We start from the raw sequence: 19,028 nt of genomic DNA on the forward strand, positions 1-19,028 counted from the left end.
CTCATATGTGAGTTCAGCAATGGGCATGCGCACGAGCGCGCAGGCAACTGCTCAAACGAACCTCTTGAGTGAACTTTCGGCACACAGATGTGTAACAGCCATTGTTTCATATATGTACGAGTGACCAATAAATGTGTATTCAATATTAAGTGTGTTATCTCTCAACTAATCTTCCGTGATAACCACACACTTAACACTTTAAAATGACGCGTAATTAATTGCGTACTCTCAATTACTTTGTTGATTTTTACTTGTAAATCTGTATTTATCGCCTTGCGGACTGACAGTCCGTAGTGACTATTAACGCTACGAAACACGGCCCAACTACTGCGGGGTTAAGAGATAGCGGTGTCTATTGAAATTGATGAGTGCTGTAGCATCTTCAGATCGATAACTTTCCCAGTGATCGATACCTATGCCGTTGTCAAAGAATGTAGATACCTTGGATAACGGCTTATCTGTATTTCATCTTCAGTCTGCTTTTGATGTTCTTTGGAACTACCGGTTTGAAAACAAATGTCGAGTGGGAGGGATTTTGGATCTGTGGACGCTTGTGCGACGGGGAGTTGTCACCTTGTCTGTTTGTGAAAGAAATGATGCGTGAGACTCAAGTTCAGCGCGAACTGCGGTACTGCCATTGCCAGCATGGAAATTCCTCTGGTGAATGGCGATGACGAATTATTGCCGTCTGAAGATGAGAGTGATTGTGAGTTAGATTTAGCCGGCGTCAACTGCGTTGGAGACCTTGCCGCCGTCTCAACTGCGCAAGACAGAGGGAGACTCATTATTTGGTACATAGTGATTACAAACTTTAAAAGCTTCGCTGGGACGCGCACACTTGGGCCGTTTCATGAGGTATTTTCTTTTGCTTTTAAGAGCTATACTTAACTATACAATATGAACAAGTAGAGATATACTACCGCCCTGAATATTGTAAACTGACATCATATTATGTTTGAAAGTTCTTTAAAGTATAAGCTGAAGTTTACTTTGTAGTACCTTATGGCCGTGCCTCGCGTAAGTTTATAAAATAGTTCATATTTTGTCACAGAAAGTTAATGCTGTGGTGGGGCCCAATGGAAGCGGAAAAAGTAATGTTATTGACGCAATTCTGTTTGTATTCGGACTGAAAGGCTATAAGCTTCGTGCGAAGAATGCGGCATCTGTAATCCACTGTTCGGAAAAATTCCCCAATCTGGACAGTTGTACAGTGGAGCTCCATTTCAGACAAATTATTGAACAGGTACGTAAATTTACGAATCACGTAATCAAGATTGTTTTTGCCAGTAGTAAATTATTCTTCTGTATTGAGAGAGAGCGATGCCGCTGCGCCAATTCAAACCATTACCTTTAAATCTAACCAAGACCTCGGGCCGTTTTTTGCGGTTTTATGAGATGCCATATCATTACAGCACTGGACGAAGCCGACATCTGGAATCGGTAGGTTCAGTTGGACCGCCATCAAGACTTCTTGTGGATTCTAAATACTAAGATACCACCCATTAGTTAGGAAATCCCGCTAGTAATAAGAGTTAAGTCTTGTGCTAGCATGCCTAAAGTGCTTTGCAGAGCAACATGTTGTGCTCTGGCCTTCGAGCAAATGTCAGTGAAGCTCTTTTTAATTTGTTCATGTATTCCATTGTTGTTACCACATCACGAATCGCTGTGAATTTGCTTCCTAATGCCAGTAACTAAATGTATTCCACCTTGAAAGAAAGGAATTTGTACAAAGATGTTCAATTATAAATTTAATTATCTTAAGTGAAGTTACACTTTTTGAAAATTGTTTGGAATAATGAAACAGAATGTCTTTGTTTAGGATATTTATCACATTTAATGACCAAGGAGGAAGAAGATACGTGTTTAGATAAAAAAAGTAGCTTCTGATCCCAAAGTTGAAGTGAATAGCAAACATCTATTTTTCTAGTGTAATGTATATATTTCTACTTGGATTTCTTTACAAGACATAATGTGTAAGTTACCAGGGCAGAGACAGGCATACACGATGGGGCAGGTTAAACGGAATAAAGTGCTGCTAACCATGTAAGTACTGGTATTGAAAATTATTTAATTGGTGACAAATGGCTATTTTTAAACAAAATAATGCACACTTCATTATTGTAAACATAAGGTATTCTGTGCAGAATTTCTTGCATAACCTATGAAGCAATGCTCACAGTGATTGATGTAACATCCACCCGAATTACGTAATGTGCAGGAATCAGTTGCTAAAACAACGCTTTGATCAAGAGTGCAGCAAAACTAACAGTACAGATATCAGAGGAAATGAGCCACTTTGCAGAGAGCTCTCACTAATGTAAGAATACAATGCATCACAAGTACAGTAATTATGCAGGAGTCTATAGCCTATCAGTTATATATTGTCCATTCGCATTAATGGCACCACAGCCTACATTTTATGTCAATGTGCAGTAACTACTCAGGTGGCAGGTGGTAGCACTAGCAATGGAGGATATATAAAGTGTGTTGGGGGGGTGGGGGTACGCAGAAAACAGAGCAGTCGTTGTCGTAGTGCAGAAATGGAGCAGTTTATCTGACTTCCAAAAGGGCATGATTGTTGGCTTTGGTGCCAAGGGTGGAAATGTTACCGAAATGGCTAAGTTTGTAAACTGTTTTTGTGACACTGTGGCTAAAGTATAGGAAGAAGACACCGGAGAGGCAGTTCTGATGTTGCAACTGATAATGGAAACAAGACTTAAGTAAAATCAATACAGTGTCAGTATTTGTTGAACTGGAAAAAACATAAATGTAAACTAGTACAAAATGTCTGAAATTCTTAGAAACATAGGAATAAACCATCAAGAAAGATGGCTGATATAAAATATTTGCAAGAACCAGAAGGGAACAATCAGAATGGAAGATGAAGAATGAAAAGCTCAGGTTAAAAAGGGTTCAGCCTATACATCAAAGGATTGAAGAGAGTCGTTCCATGTCAAATCAACACACTTTAAATAAAAATTTTACCTCACCCTCTTAGATTTTCCTGGAAGTTGGTATACTTATAGTGGGTGCTGAAACTAAGAAAAATACCAAATTTCAATTTTTTACCTCAAACCATTCCTGAAATATGGTCATGTAAACTTTTCAAAAACTACCCAAAAATGTGTGAACGGACTTTTTTTAAATTCCCCTAGGAGCTGCCCTAATTGAGCAAGAGAACTGGGAAAGATGTCATTTTGCAGTATTTTTCATGCTCTTTCCAGTGATAGACAAAAAACATAGCTTCTAATTAATAACCTTTTTCAAAATGGTAATTAATATTTTGATTTAATTTTTTTACAAAAAGTACATAATTGAAAATTTTCAAAATATTTCCATAACTGCTTCATACTGTTGTAAATCACATGGCAAAATATAAATGTGGGATGGTGATGGGTTCATTGTTAAAAAAAATTATTCCGGACTCTTTGTTTTTCACTAACGGCCCTAGTTTGACCAAACTGACCTTTAAGGTAGTACGTCAGTAGAGGACCGTATACATAGGGCTTGATGTCTGTACAATAATTCAGAGACTGGAGCCATTGTTGAGATGATGTAGTCTGCAGTGTTACCTTCTAAGGCTTTGTGTGCCTACAGCATTATTGTGCGCTGAGGTTTTAGTGCAAATCAGTTGTTACCTCTGTTGACCAATCTGTATCTATTATATTTAATAGTTCATTTTCAAGTAAATCTATACATTGAAGGACAACTTATAAGTGGTTTTTGTATAAATATGGAGCCAAGTAAAAAGAGCAGTGCTGTAAGAGTGCAGTGTTGTAATCCATTGAAGAAGTAAAATCATTTTATTAGAGACAGAAAAAAACTGAGAAATGTCACAACATGGATGCCCAAATTATTTCCTCAAATACCAAGTGGTGCCAAGATTTGTGATAAATGTAGGAAAGATGTAACCAAATTGAAAAATACACCAGAGCCTATCAGTGATGAAAGTGTTGAAGAATCTTCTGGATCAGAGATAATCATCCGAGACCAAGACCCTGACTTCACTCAAACTTCAGTAGCTGTTCAAACATTTAACACAACACTTCAAGAACTAGGTGAGTCCCCAATTGACAAGAGAAAACTAACATCTAGGCATTATGCCAAATCAAAAGTGAAGAAAATCTCTTTGATGACACGTAAACTTTTTTTGCTCCTGAAACCTCTTCGTCAGATACTGATACTGATGAATCCGTTCTTGAAAATCTTAAAGAAACTTTATAAATTCTATAAGTAGAGCAAAAAAACTAATGATTCTTGCAAGTTAACTGAAAAGTGGACTGTCAGGAAAATAATGAGGGATTTTAATGCTCCTAATTACATTGTTCGGCAGTTCAAAAAAATTTTGAAAGAGAAAGGATTCATGGAAGGTCCAAACCCAAAACCAGGTAAGTTTTTACCAACGGAAACTGTCAAAACTGTACATTCATTTTATGAAAATGATGAAGTTAGCAGGGCAGTGCCAGGTATTAAAGATTGTGTGACAATTACAGAAACAAGTGGAAATAAAACAAAAATATCAAAAAGACTTATTTTGTGTAACCTTAAAGAAGCTTACAAGCATTTTAAAGACAAATTTCCTAACATAAAAATATGTTTATCTAAATTTGCTGAGTTGAGACCAAAACGTTGTGTATTAGCTGGCCGGAGTGGCACACACACTGTCTGCGTGTGCACAACTCACCATAACATAAAATTAATGATAGAAAATGCCAAACTAAATACACTAACAAACAGCAGCTTAAACAATTATAAGCAGTGCATTGCATAAATGCTTTGCAACCCATCATCAGTTGATTGCAACATGGGAGATTGTGAATACTGCCCAGGAGAAACTGTCATACGTAAAATTTTAAGACTCTTTTCATGAAAACTTAATTGATCAAGTTCAGTTCCGACAGTGGATGTCAGTTGACCGATGTAATCTGGAAATTGTTCAGAAAACTTCTGAAGAATTCATAGGTTTATTTTGTAGTAAGATGTCGACTTGATTCGGCATGACTTCATTGCCAAGCAACAACGAACATTCCTTAACTCCACAAGAGAAAACCTTGTGGAATCTGAATTTGTTGTCATATGTGATTTTTCAGAAAATTATAGTATAGTTCTACAGGATGAAGCTCAGAGTTTCCACTGGACAAAACAGATTACCATTCATCCTTTTGTTATATATTACAAACAGGAAGACAAAATTGAGCATATGAGCTTTTTCATTGTTTCTGATTGCCTGGAGCACAATACTACTGTGGTTTACACCTTTCAAAAGAAGCTAATTTCATATCTAACAAATAAATTTCAAAAGATTCCAAAGAAGATATACTATTATTCTGACGGTTCTACCACTCAGTATAAAAATAAGAAAAACTTCCTGAACCTTTGCCTTCATGAAGAAGACTTCAACATAAAAGCTGAGTGGCACTTTTCAGCAACAGCACATGGGAAAGGGCGTTGTGATTGAGTAGGGGGTTCAGTAAAGAGACTGGTAGCTTGTGCAAGTTTGCAAAGGCCATACCAAAATCAGATCCAAACCACACGAGATCTATTTGAGTGGGCAGTAGATAATATCACAAATGTTGATTTTGCATATTCCACTCAAGAGGACTATGCTGCTTCAGAAATGTTCTTAAAAAGCCGACTTGAAGAGGCATTGAGAATCAAAGGAACACAGCAATTTCATGCTTTCATTCCCAACACTACATCAAAATTAAAATCAAATACTTCTCAGGTGATATGCAGAGTTGGGAGAGGGAAGTAACTAGATCACCAGACAAACTGAAGTTACAAGATGTATCAGGATATGTCACCACTGTATATGGCAGAAACTGGTGGCTTGGGTACATTTTAGAAAAAAACAAACAACTTGATGAAGTGAAAATAACTTTTCTTCATCCATGTCGACTAGCTAAGTCATTCTCTTATCCTGCACATGCAGATGTCCTGTGGGTGTCAGTTGTGGATGTTCTCACAAAAGTGAATCCATTCCGACAGGGAGAACATACATTCTTAATGAAAGTGATGTAAACCAACCCCAGTCAGCTTTATTAAAATGTAGTATATGAAGTTCCAAGACAATTTATTGGGAAACTGCTTTCAACTCAAAACTTAATTTTTGTCTCAGGTTAGTGCTAATGTATATTTTATAGAAAGTTGTTTCAAAATTATTGTTAGTACCTACTGTGTTAAATTTAGCTATGTACAGATACCTGTTACTTAAAAACAAGCATTACGTATTTAATTTTTTTGATAGTTTCATTTCAAACATCATGGACCAGAACTATTATGTAAATACTTGTACTTATTCATACTTTATTTCAGTTTGTAGTTAAGTGCTCAATTTCTTGTTTTTGTTATATCAGTTGATATACTGTTAGTGAAGTTGTATGAAATTAAAATAAGCAATCAACTTAATTATAAAATATGCTGATTAGTTTTGGTTTAATAAGGTGATGTTTTGATATTTCTAATACTTTTTTTACTTACCTTTCAGTATATTTTAAAGAAATTCCTGTTTGTTAAAGGTCAATTTGGTCAAACTAGGGTCGTTAGTGAAGAACAAGAGTCCGGAGTAATTTTTTTAACAATAAACCCATCATCCCAGATTTATATTTTGCCATGTGATTTACAATAGTATGAAGTAGTTACGGAAATATTTTGAAAATTTTCAATTATGTACTTTTGTAAAAAAATTAAAACAAAATAAATTAGTATTTTGAAAAAAGGTTATTAATTAGAAGCTATGTTTTTTGTCTATCACTGGAAAGAGCATGAAAAATACTGCAAAATGACATCTTTCCCAGTTCTCTTGCTCAATTAGGGCAGCTCCTAGGGGAATTTAAAAAAAGTCCGTTCACACATTTTTGGGTAGTTTTTGAAAAGTTTACATAGCCATATTTCAGGAATGGTTTGAGATAAAAAATTGAAATTTGGTATTTTTCATAGTCTCAGTGGCCACTATAAGTATACCAACTTTCAGCAAGATCTAAGAGGGTGAGGTAAAATAGGTGTGTTGATTTGACATGGAATGACTCAAGACCAAAATAAAAGAAAGATTCAAGAGTGGGATTAAAACTGAAAAAGGATATCAATGATAAGATTCATTGATGACATCACTATCCTCAGTGAACCTGAAGAGGAGAAATGGTGCTATCAACAACCAATGCTGAGGAAACTGTGGTGCACTTTGGGCCACAAATGACAAGGGCGAGCGACAGCTGTGGAGATGTGTATGTGCCAGTAGAAGTGCAACTGTTGAGCAGCTGACTGCCCATGTGAACCGGGGAGCAACAAGCAGCATCTCATCTACATCTACATGGATACTCTGCAAATCACATTTAAGTGCCTGGCAGAGGGTTCATCGAACCACCTTCACAATTCTCTCTTATTCCAATCTTGTATAGCGCACGGAAAGAATGAACACCCATATCTTTCCGTATGAGCTCTGATTTTCCTTATTTTATCTTTGTGATCGTTTCTCCCTATGTAAGTCGGTGTCAACAAAATATTTTCACATTCGGAGGAGAAAGTTGGTGATTGGTATTTCGTGAGAAGATTCCGTCGCAACGAAAAAGCCGTTCTTTTAACGATGTCCATCCCAAATCCTGAATCATTTCTTTGACACTCTCTCTCATATTTTGGGATAATACAACAGTTCAGTGAATGTTGCTGCTTAGGGGCCTCTGACTTCAGGTTGTTGGTGACAAAGCGTGGAATTTGGAGGCCAATACTGCTACTAAATTTCCATTGAGTAGCAACAGGTAGGCTTTTCAGATGAATCATGTTTTATGCTCCATCGGACAGGTGACCATTGGTCTGCATGGTGCAAAACATCTGAAAGAAAACAACCTGCCACCAGGAGGGAGGGCTATGGTGAGGGGCATTCTCTGGGTGATCTTGTGATTCTGGAAGACACAATGAATCAACAGAAGAGTGCATGTAGCCTTGCTATATGCAATTTGTTGTTTCTCGTCAATGTGGCATCTACCAGCAGAACAATGCAATATGTCACGCAGCTTGCAGTGTATGTGTGTGGTTCAAATTGCACCAGAATGAGTTTACTATACTCCCCTGGCTATCAAGCTCCCCAGATTTAAACCCAGTCGAGAGTAGGTGGGGCCACCTTGATCGGGTTGTTTGCACCAAGAACCCTCAACTGAGAAATGTAACCAGCTGGTCACGACACTGGAATCAACATGGCTCCATGTCCCTTTTTGTACCTTCCAGAACCTCACTGACTCTCTTCTTACATGTCTCTTGCTGTGAAAGCTGTGGCTTTTGACAGGTGGTCACATTAATTACACTGAATAGTATAAAAGGAGGTGTCTGCTTGTGTGCATTCACTACTTCTTAGCTAGACAGGCCATCCTGAAAAGTCATTTTGATTGCTTTCTCTGAAAACAGTCCTCATTAACGACATTGATAGCCCACATACAATATAAAGATTGGAGACCTTGTGGTTACAAACGTTCTTTATCCTATTGATAGTGTCATTAAACAGGCAGGGAATAGTGTACACACTTTCATTATAGGCCCAATGGTATTTATTTATTGTATTGACTCGTCAGTCTTCTGACTGGTTTGATCAAGGCTGCCACAAATTCCCGTCTTGCAGCAACTTTTTCACCTCAGAGTAACAGTTGAACCCTATGCCCTCAGTTCTTTTATGTATGCAAATCTGTCTTCCCCTACAGTTTTCACCCTTTGGCACCATGGAAACGATTCCCTGATTCCTCAAGCCTTCATTCTGCACTTTTTTTATTTTTAGAATGCCAGTTTTTAATTGTTCAAGGATGTCAGTAAAAATGCTGAAAAAATAATACATTCCTAGATCTGGAAAGAACATATTTTTACACTTTGCGGTTATACAAAATTGTTTGAAACTTAACCAGTCACTCACAAGTGAGACTTTAAACTTTTGCAAAACCATTTGAAATTTACAACAGTAATAAACGTACATTAGGTATAAAAACATAGTTTTAAACTCCAAATGAACAACAGTTAAGATGCAGTTAAAGATACTATCGAAAATGGATGGATACAACTTTGTTTAGATACTAGCTTTTGCCTTTACTTAAACAGTAGTTTACTTTGCACCTCTCACATATGACAGAGGTGTAACCTTTGAAGTTAGGGCATTTGCATGCTATTCTCTTCTCATACCATATTGGCAAGTGATTAAGGGGTTCTACTCTTATATTCTTTGGAGGTAGTGGTCCTCCCTTATATTCAAGCCTGTTGGCTCTGTACTAGCTTGTCTCTTTTGCTTGTCAGTGTCGGTCCTAAGACCAATCTGGCAAAGAGTTTGAGCCAATTCAATTGTAAACTACCTCCTGCTTATTGGCACGTCTGCTGTTCTTTTTTCGGGGAGTACCCGTCTTAAGAGAATCCACAAATTTTACAATTATATCAGTCAGATTGAAAAATAAATATATTGTGTGGATCCAATCTTTATCATCTGCCAGTGTTGCTATCAAATAAATCTACATTTCCCATATGTGAGTTGCAAACAGAAACAACAAATACGGTACCATCCTGTGTATTGTCTTCTTGCTGTCAGACCTTTTCACTTCAGTTTTTGTCAGCTCGCAACAAAAGTGAACAGAAAACTGACAATACTATTGTCTTTATACAAAACGGAGGAAATGTCCATTTCGTCAATTGCAGTAATGTATTCATCAAAATACCCATGTACTTATTTCTTCTGTCCCTTTTCATTGTGAAATTGCAGTTTGGTATTCTATTCCTTTGGACAGTTCCTACACGCTGCATCTCTAGCATGAATAGATATCCAACTAAATCTGTGGAGGTATAATATCTGTCAAAATAGGTCATATAGTTCTGATCACGTTTCTATTACAAGGGGAATTAACACGTGTTCCAATATCTGGTTCCATATGAAGTGAACACTTTTTTTTCAAATGGTTCATTTTCTGTGTAAAGATACAGAAAAATGTGTTTTTCAGAAGCTTGTTGTATCAGTATATCAGCAACAAGTTCATTATCGTCATCCTCGAAAAAATTATTTGAATTGTGGATAGGCCCTCTAATAGTCCCAGGCTTGCTGTCACTATCTGCAGGTTCCAGATTCTTTACAGTTTTAGTAGAATCTTCCATCACATCAAAATCTAAGCCATTTCCACTGTCAGATGGACATTCTAAAGGCATGAATCCTTCACAAGTAACCACTTTACATCATTTGTTTTCTTAATAAGAGAGGGTTTCCATTACAACACTCGAACTAGCACAAGAAAGCAGAATGAAGGAAACACTAATTTCTTGTTGTTTGAGTGGGGATAGCAGCATTACTACGCTCTGTTGCACATATCCAAACAAATTGATTCATGTAGTGCTTATGTTTTAATTAGCAGAAATACAACGTGAATGTGACAGTATCCTGTCCAAAGGTTACAGAAGCACCGTACATTTTTTTAATGTTCACTTGTTCTTGCTTGCAAGTACCAACAACCACCATCAAAAAAGAGCAGTATGTCCCAGACTGCCAGTGCTACATGGCACAGCACACATTGTCGCATCATGCACTCAGTAGCACATTCTAATGGCAGATTCTATTCAGTTACCTCCATAAAGCAACACTGCCCATCTGCAAAGCAGCTTTCAGTGTTAACTTTCAAGGAAAATGATGAAAAGGTAGTTGACACTTTGATTTGTACATCTGCAAAACAGTGCAGTGAAGGGTTAACACAAGTTCTAATGTCTTGTCTCTTCTTATCACAGTTTTCCATTTGCTGCTTCCCTCTTTCATTCTGCAGAGGACTTCCTCATTCTTTATCGTATCAGTCGTCCTACTTTTCAACATTCTTCTGTAATACCATATCTCAAATGCTCTTTTTTGTTTTACCCACTCTCCACAATTCATCGTACAATGCTATGCTCCATTCTCAGAAATTTCTTCCTCAGTTTAAGACTGATGTTTGCTACTGGTCTACTTTTTGTGGCCAGGAATGCCCTATTTTTGCCTGTGCGTGTAAGCTTTTTATTTCTTTATTTATTTTTGCTTTGCCCATCATGTGTTACTTTGCAACATTTCTTAACTTCATCTACTTTGTAGCTCCAAATTTTCATGTTAAGTTTATCATTGCTATTCCTCAGTACTTTCATCTTCCTTCCCTATATTGTTCAGCAGGTTCTATAACTTTTTCAATTACACTGAGGATATCGATCCTTTCACCCTGAATTTTAATTCCACTTGTGAATTTTTCTTTTGTTTCTGTCTCTGCTTCTTTGATGTGTACACTGAACCCTTTGTAATCTGAGCTCTTCATTCTTTGTCTTCCAGTCTTATTATTCCCTCTGGGTTCTTGCACATATTGTATATTGTCCATCTTTCCCGATAGTTGACTCCTACGTTTCTCAGAATTTCAAACATTTTATACCAGTCTACGTTTACAATTTTTCCAGGTCAACAAATCCTATGACACTGTATTGACTTTACTTAAGTCTTGTTTCCGTTATCAGTTGCAACATCAGAACTGCCTCTCTGGTGTATTTGTTTCCAAATGCCAAAGTGATTGATGTCTTACAGATCCTCAGTTTTCTTTTCTATTGTGCTGTCTATTATTCTTGACAGCAGTTACTAGAGTCGATAAATCCATTAAGAAGACCAGGAGTTTCAGTTTTGGCAGAGGAGAGAAGCAGTTGTTAGCAAAGAATGAATTGACAACATTTAATTTGAATTTGATGGACATAGAAAAGTTGTGGGTAATGTTGAAACATATCATAGTGTGGACAGTTTTCATATCCATATAGAATGTGACTCAGTGACTGCAGTGGCAAAGAATGTTTCTGATTTCATAGGTGGACCTGCCTGTGATGGGATAAGAAATGCCAGTGACAGGACTGGAGTAGGTAGTAGTGGGACCATATAATGGATGATGTCTTGCAGCTAAGTCTATTCCAGACAAAAGGACCATGGGTCAGGGGATAGGGAACAGGGATGTAATAGGGATGTACAAGGATATTCTGTAGGTTGAATGAGTGACATTAATCAGTGCAGGAGGAAGTTGGATGATATTTCTAATTTCAGAGCAAGATGAGAGATAGTCGAAACTGTGATGGACCAATTGCTCCAGTCCTGGGTGGCGCTGAGTCACGAGTGGGTGCTCCTTTGTAGCCAGACAATGGGCCTGTGCAGGATGATCGCTGACTTGAGAGGGAAAGGCATGGGAGGTCTATTTCTGGACAAGGTGTGGAGGTTAATTTTGGTTTGGGAAGGCATCAGTGAAGTCCTTGGCATATTTAGAGAGGAACTGCTCATCACTACAGATGTGACGATCATTGGTCCCTAGGCTGTATGACAAGGACTTTTTGGTGTGGAATGGATAGCAGTTGTCAAAGTGGAGGTATTGTTGGTGGTTGGAAGGTTTGATGTGGACGGAGATTCTGAAGTAGCCATTCTTGAGGTAAGAGGTTGACATCGAGGGAGGTGGTTTGTTGGGATGAGAAGGACCAATTGAATGTTCAGGTGGAATATGAATAGGCCTGAAGATGTTATCAATGAATATGAACCAGCTGAGGAGTTTGGAATTATGTGTGGTTTGGGACATGTCTTCTAGATGACCCATGAATAGATTGGCATAGGATGTTGCCAGATGTATGGCCATTGCTAAACCATGAATTTGTTTGTAGGTGATGCGTTCAAAGAAGAAGAAGTAACGATGAGAATATAGTCGGTCATAGTGACCAGGAAGGAGGTTGTAGATTTGGTGTCAATCGGGGATCGGGAAATATAGTCTTCAGTAGCAGCAAGGTCATGGGCGTTAGGGATGTTAGTGTGAAAGGAAGTGCCATAGATAATGATGAGCAGGGTGCTGGGTGGTAAAGGAACAGATACTGTGGAGAGTTGGAAGAGAAAATGATGGGCGTCTTTTGTAGGAGGGTAGTTTAAACAGTCAGAATCCCAAACCCCTCATCTAGTGCAGATTCATTGACGACATCTTTGGGATCTTTGCTGAGGTTGAAAATGCCTTGTTCACATTCCTCCAAAATGTCAACACCTTCTCCCTCTTTCACCTCACTGGTCCTTCTCAGTCCAATAAGTCCCTCGATGTTGCCCTCTAAAAGTATGGTCGCATCAGTACTTCTGTACACATAAAATATACCAACCACCAATAATACCTCCACTCTGACAGCTGCCACCTATCCCAGTCAAAGAAGTTCCAGCCATGCAGCCTAGCCACCCATGGCTGTCGTATCTGTAGTGATTGGCATTCCCTTTCCAAATATGCAGAATGTATCAATGATCCCCTCTCAGAGTGAAATTACCCTTCTCATCATGTCCAGAAACAGATGTCTCACATTTTGTCTTTGCAGTCACCTACCATCCTCCACATACCCAATATCTGGCCGCCATGGAGCATCCCTCTCTTGACTCAGTACCACCAAGGGCTAAAGCAGCTGAATCTTATTCTCTGCCAGGGTTTCGCTGACTTATTGTCACATCGTGAAACGATAAATATCGTCTCCAATGACCCCCACATCCTTCCCGTGGTGCTACTCTGCTGCCCACCCAACCTATGTAATGTCCATGTGAGTGCCTATTCCATTATGTCTCCCAGCCTCTAGCCTCAAGGCTCATATCCCTGGAAAAGATGTAGATGCAAGACCTGACCCCACACATTCTGCTACTATTACCTACTCCAGTCCTTTTAGAGGCATTTCCCACCCTTTTAAAGTTGGAACCACCTTTGAAAGCAGCCACATAATATACCACTTTAGCTGCAATCACTGTGTCACATTCTATGTGAGCATAACAACCAATGAGCTGCCTGTTTGCAAGAATGGTCACTCCCTACCTGTGGCCGAGAGACAGCCAGGTAACGCAGTTGCTGAGCATGCCACCCAACACAAAGGAGTTTCATAGCCTATGCCTTCTGGATTCTTCCCACCAACACCAACTTTTGTGAACTGTGCACAGGGAAACTCTCCCTGCAACATATTGCCATAGCCGTCCTGTCCTCCACTGTGACTAGTCCCTGTCCCCCATCTGTCTATTCCCTACCCTACTCCCACTGCAGCCCTACACACACCTTCTGTCCCACTAGCCCATCTACGTAGTCCTTTCCTGTTTGCGACACATCTCCTCTTCCCTTTGGCCTCCTCTGCCCCCCCCCCCACTCCCCTCCTATCCCACTGTGTTAGCCGGTGTAATGGTTAGCACACTAGACTCACTTTTGGGAGGACGAAGGTTCAAACCTGCATCCAGCCATCCTGATTTAGGTTTTCTGTGATTTCCCTAAATTGCTTCAGGCAAATGCTGGCATGGTTCCTTTGAAAGGGTACAGCCAACATCCTTTCCCACCCTTCCCTAATCTGATGGGCTTGATGACATCTCTGTTTGGTCCCCTCCCCCAAAGCACCCAACCAACATCCCCTCCACTCTCCTGTCCTCCCCTGCGCAGCCTCCCAATGCAGACTTAGCAGTCCACCATTGTGCCAGTCATGTCCCTACACCCTTTTACAAAGGCAGCACTAGCACCTTCCCCCGCCCCTACCATGCTATCCTGTCCCCTCCTCACGTCACACCTCTTTTGTACCCCAACTAGCTACACCAGCAACGATTGCTGTTCACATCAGATGCAGCCGCTGTCAGGCCTTAATGCCCAGAGACAACAGTGGCCGTGTGTGTGTGTGTGTGTGTGTGTGTGTGTGTGTGTGTGTGTGTGTGTAAAACAATATCTAACAGTCTATTTTTCAATGTGTGTCTGCCATTCAATACCTCCCTTATGTGCTGAATAGCAGTTGGTCCCTTTCAAACTATTAGTAACATCAAAAACAATTAATTTTTGACAATATAATTTAATTGGATAAATTAAAAAATCTACTCAGCAAGCAGTGGCAGAACAAGTACATAAAAAAAGGTTATAATTATGCAAGCTTTCAGAAACAGTGGCTCTTTCTTCTGGCAGAAGGGTTGAAGGGGAAGGAAGAGAGGTGAAGAAAAAGGACTGAGGTGGTCTAGGACAAGTGGTAGATATTGGAAAAGTCACTCAGAACTGTGGGTCAGGGGAGATTTACTGGATGGGATGGAAAGAAAGGCTGATTGTTGGGGACTACACCAGACGTGATTTGAAAATCAGAGAGCTTAAAGGTGGAAGACATCATAATATGCAAAACAGATTACTGCTAAAACAACGTGCATGAGTTAATAAGAGGAAAAGCTAAGTGTTTTGTAGGTAACAGAGGTGGGATGGGATGGTGAAAAACAGACAGGTAAGAAAATGAAATAGACTGAAAACTAAAACAGAGTGAAGAAAGGAGTAGTTGCTGTGAAGAAATGCCAAGGTGGAAGAAATTAACGTAAATTAAGGCCAGATGAGTGGCGAGAACTGAGGACATGTTGTAGCGCTAGTTCCCACCTGCGGAGTGCTGAGAAACTGGTGTCTAGGGGATGAATCCTGATGGTGCATGTGGTGAAACAGGCACCGAGGTCATGAATGTCATGTTGTAGAGCATGCTCTGCAACAGGATATTGTGTATTGCCCATATACACCCTCTGCCTATGCCCATTCATCCTAACTGATAATTCGGTGATAGTCATGCCAGTGTAAAAGGCTGAACAGTGTTTATGTAACACCTGGTATATGACGTGTCGTTTCACAAGTGGCTCTTACTTTGATAGTATTGCCAGTTACAGAGCTGGTATGGGTGGTGATACGGGGGTGCATAGGGCAAGTCTTGCAGCGGGGATGGTCACAGGGGTGGGAGCCGTAGGTAGGGAGATGGGTGCAGGAGCATAGGGTATTGCGGACATTGATTGGATGACAAAAAGCTATTCTAGGTGTTGTGAGTAAAATCTTAGACAGAATGGATCTCATTTCAGGGCATGATTTTAGGAAGTCATGGCCTTGTCAAAGTAGCTGATTAGTACATTCCAGACCAGGATTATACTGAGTGAAAAGTGAAGTGCTCTGAAACTGTGTTTCGGAAGAATCAGCAGTACCAGGATTGGATGTGAAGGCTTGGGAAATCTGATTTTGAACTAGGTTGGTGGGATAATTATGTCCAGGGAAGGTTGAGGTGAGAGTGGTGGTGTACTGCTGTAAAGGGTCTGCATCCGAATATGTTTGCCTCGAACACAAAGTCTGTATGAGAGGGAATGTTTGGCATGGAAAGGATGGCAACTGTCAGAATGTAAGTACTGTTATGAAACTTCCTGGCAGATTAAAACTGTGTGCCCGACCGAGACTCGAACTCAGGACCTTTGCCTTTCGCGGGCAAGTGCTCTACCAACTGAGCTACCGAAGCACGACTCACGCCCGGTACTCACAGCCTTACTTCTGCCAGTATCTCGTCTCCCACCTTCCAAACTTTACAGAAGCTCTCCTGCGAACCTTGCAGAACTAGCGCTCCTGAAAGAAAGGATATTGCGGAGACATGGCTTAGCCACAGCCTGGGGATGTTTCCAGAATGAGATTTTCACTCTGCAGCGGAGTGTGCGCTGATATAAAGTTTCATATCAGTTCTGCAAGGTTCGCAGGAGAGCTTCTGTTAAGTTTGGAAGGTGGGAGACGAGATACTGGCAGAAGTAAGGCTGTGAGTACCGGGCGTGAGTCGTGCTTCGGTAGCTCAGTTGGTAGAGCACTTGCCCGCGAAAGGCAAAGGTCCCGAGTTCGAGTCTCGGTCGGGCACACAGTTTTAATCTGCCAGGAAGTTTCATATCAGCGCACACTCCGCTGCAGAGTGAAAATCTCATTCTGTAAGTACTGTTGTTTGTTGGTAGGTTAATGTGGACAAAAGTGTGTTGTTGGCCTTCTGTGAAGATGAGATCAACATTAAGGAATGTGGCGTGGGAGTTGGAATAGGACCATGTGAAATTTATCTGGGAGAAGATATTCAGAGATTCCAGGAATTTTAACAGGTCAGCCTCACAAAGAGTTCATATGGCAAAGATGTCATCAGTATATCGAAACCAAACCAAGCACTGAAGACTTATGGATCCCAGGAAAGCCCCCTCCAAGCGATCCATGAAAAGATTGGCAATCCTGGTTCCCATGGCCGTATCCTTACATGTTTGTATGTCTTTTTCATAAAGGTGAAGTAATTGTTTGAAAGTATAAAGCTGATTAAGGTGAGCAGGAAGGATGTCATAGATTTGAAATCAGGTGGGTGCTGACTGAAGAAATGTTCAGCAGTAAATAGATCGTATACATGGGGATGTTGGTGTAGAGGGAGATGACATCAGTGATGACAAGCAAGGTGTGTAGCGCGAGTGGGACGGGCATGGATTCAGACCTAGAAAATGGTTGGTGTCTGTGTTATAGGAGGGAAGTCTTAGTACTATGAGTTGCAGGTGCTGATCAGCTAAGGCAGATATACTTTCGGTGGGTGCTTTGAAGCCAGTAACTGAGCAACTGTAGGACGGCCAAGATGACTAGGTTTGTGGATCATAGGAAGAAGGTAAAAGGTGGAGGTGCGTGGTTTGGGTGGGTAAGAAGTTCTGTGGATTGAGATGTTAGTCCAAGTTGTGAGGGGCCTGAGGTTTTAAGAAGGGACTGCAGATAAGTTGAATCACAGGGATGGGATCTTGTTGGCAGGTGCTATGCAGAGGTCTCCAACAGCTGGTGTAGACCTTTACCTTTCGGTCAAGTACCAAAGTTGTAGGTTCTTCGTCTGCTGGGACAATAATGATGGAGTCATCAGTTTTTATGGAATGGAGAACCTGGAGTTCTGTAGGGGATACGTTGGGGTCACGTTGTAGGCAAGGGACCTGAAGAAGAGTTGTAAAGCAATGCTGCATGTGAGGAATTCTTGTAAGTCTTGTAAGAGATTATTTTAAGCTAGTGGTGGTGGATCAAGTTATGATCATGGTCGGAACTGTTAAAGGCAGGGTTCAGTGTCATGTTTGCTGTTGCAAAGGTTTTGGGTTTGTGTTATTAAGTGATATTTCCAGTTAACATTACATGTGAAGGAAAGTAGGTCCTCCACCAAAACAGCATGATCAAATGCAGGTTTGGGGCTGAAGTGAGACCCTTGGATAATATGAATAGTTCAGGAGGGGAGAGTGCTGTAGAGGAGAGGTTGTGAGAACACTGTATTGTTATAACTGGTTCTTGTGATTGAGTTGTTGGTCTGGGAGGCAGTGTGAAGGTTGTGGGATGTTAAGGGGCTGTCCAAACTCAGTTTGTAGGAGAGGAGTGGTGATTGATGGCATGGTTATTTAGGAAGCTGCAGAGGAACAGGAAGGGAAACACCATTGTTGAGGTTGTTTAGGAGAAGGTGGAATAGCTTTTTGAGGTGAAGTGTGGCATGTTTTGTAGTTTGAACTTAGCTCGTTAGATGATACCGTCCAAGGAAACATGAGGAGCAGATAACTAGGATTTTGTGGTGGGAGAGAAGTCTGGTGGAGTGGAAATTGGCAGGTCAAATTGATGTATTTGAAACTGTAAAAGAATGTGGTGTAGGGGAGGATACATCCAGAAATAGGGACTTTCGATCTCGGGTCTTTTGAAGTAATTCCAAGGGACAAGCAGGTTTCAAGAAACAGAATGCAGGACCTTAGTTTCAATAGTGCAAAAGCTTGTTTTTGAAAAGAATGGATGTAATATGTGATGTGATTCATCATGACAAGAGGGGACAGTTTGGAGTGTTAGAAATGGTGGGAGTCTGTATGATACGAAAAAAATTATTGGAAAAGAAAAAGAAAAAGAAAAAAAAAAAAGTAGGGAAAGTTGTGATAAGAGGCAAAATTTTAAAAACAGGGTAAACAGAAAGAGAAGTTCATAGGAGAAAATGGAAACTATTTTGCTTGGCAAATAAAGTAATGTAGGAGATGGCAGTAAAAGACAATCAGAACAGTTTGAAGAAAAACATATGCACAAAAACATGAAAGAATTACATATAAACAAGATAAATGGAGAGTGGGAAAGAAAATAGCTGTCTAATTTGCAAATAAATTGGTGAAAGATGATCGGGAGAAGGCCCTGCACTGCAGTGAACCGTAAATTGATATAGCCAAATTCGTAAATAACAATGGAATTGAAACTTCCTGGGAACAATGGAATTGTTATATGAAA

General features: G+C 40.1%; 1 protein-coding gene across 2 annotated transcripts in view; it reads left to right on the top strand.

Annotated features, from left to right (window-relative positions):
• The first annotated feature begins 516 nt into the window (after window positions 1-516).
• Window positions 517-19,028, top strand: part of LOC126458421 (structural maintenance of chromosomes protein 4-like) — a 330,847-nt gene continuing 312,335 nt past the window's right edge. For both annotated transcript variants that reach the window (XM_050095456.1, XM_050095457.1), the window contains exons 1-2: window positions 517-855; window positions 1,052-1,243. In XM_050095456.1, the coding sequence (XP_049951413.1) occupies window positions 646-855; window positions 1,052-1,243 (402 nt within the window). In that variant the 5' untranslated portion in view covers window positions 517-645. The remainder of the gene's footprint in view (window positions 856-1,051; window positions 1,244-19,028) is intronic.

This window comes from Schistocerca serialis, chromosome 2 (assembly GCF_023864345.2).
Source record: "Schistocerca serialis cubense isolate TAMUIC-IGC-003099 chromosome 2, iqSchSeri2.2, whole genome shotgun sequence".
Classification (NCBI taxonomy): Eukaryota; Metazoa; Arthropoda; class Insecta; order Orthoptera; family Acrididae; genus Schistocerca; species Schistocerca serialis.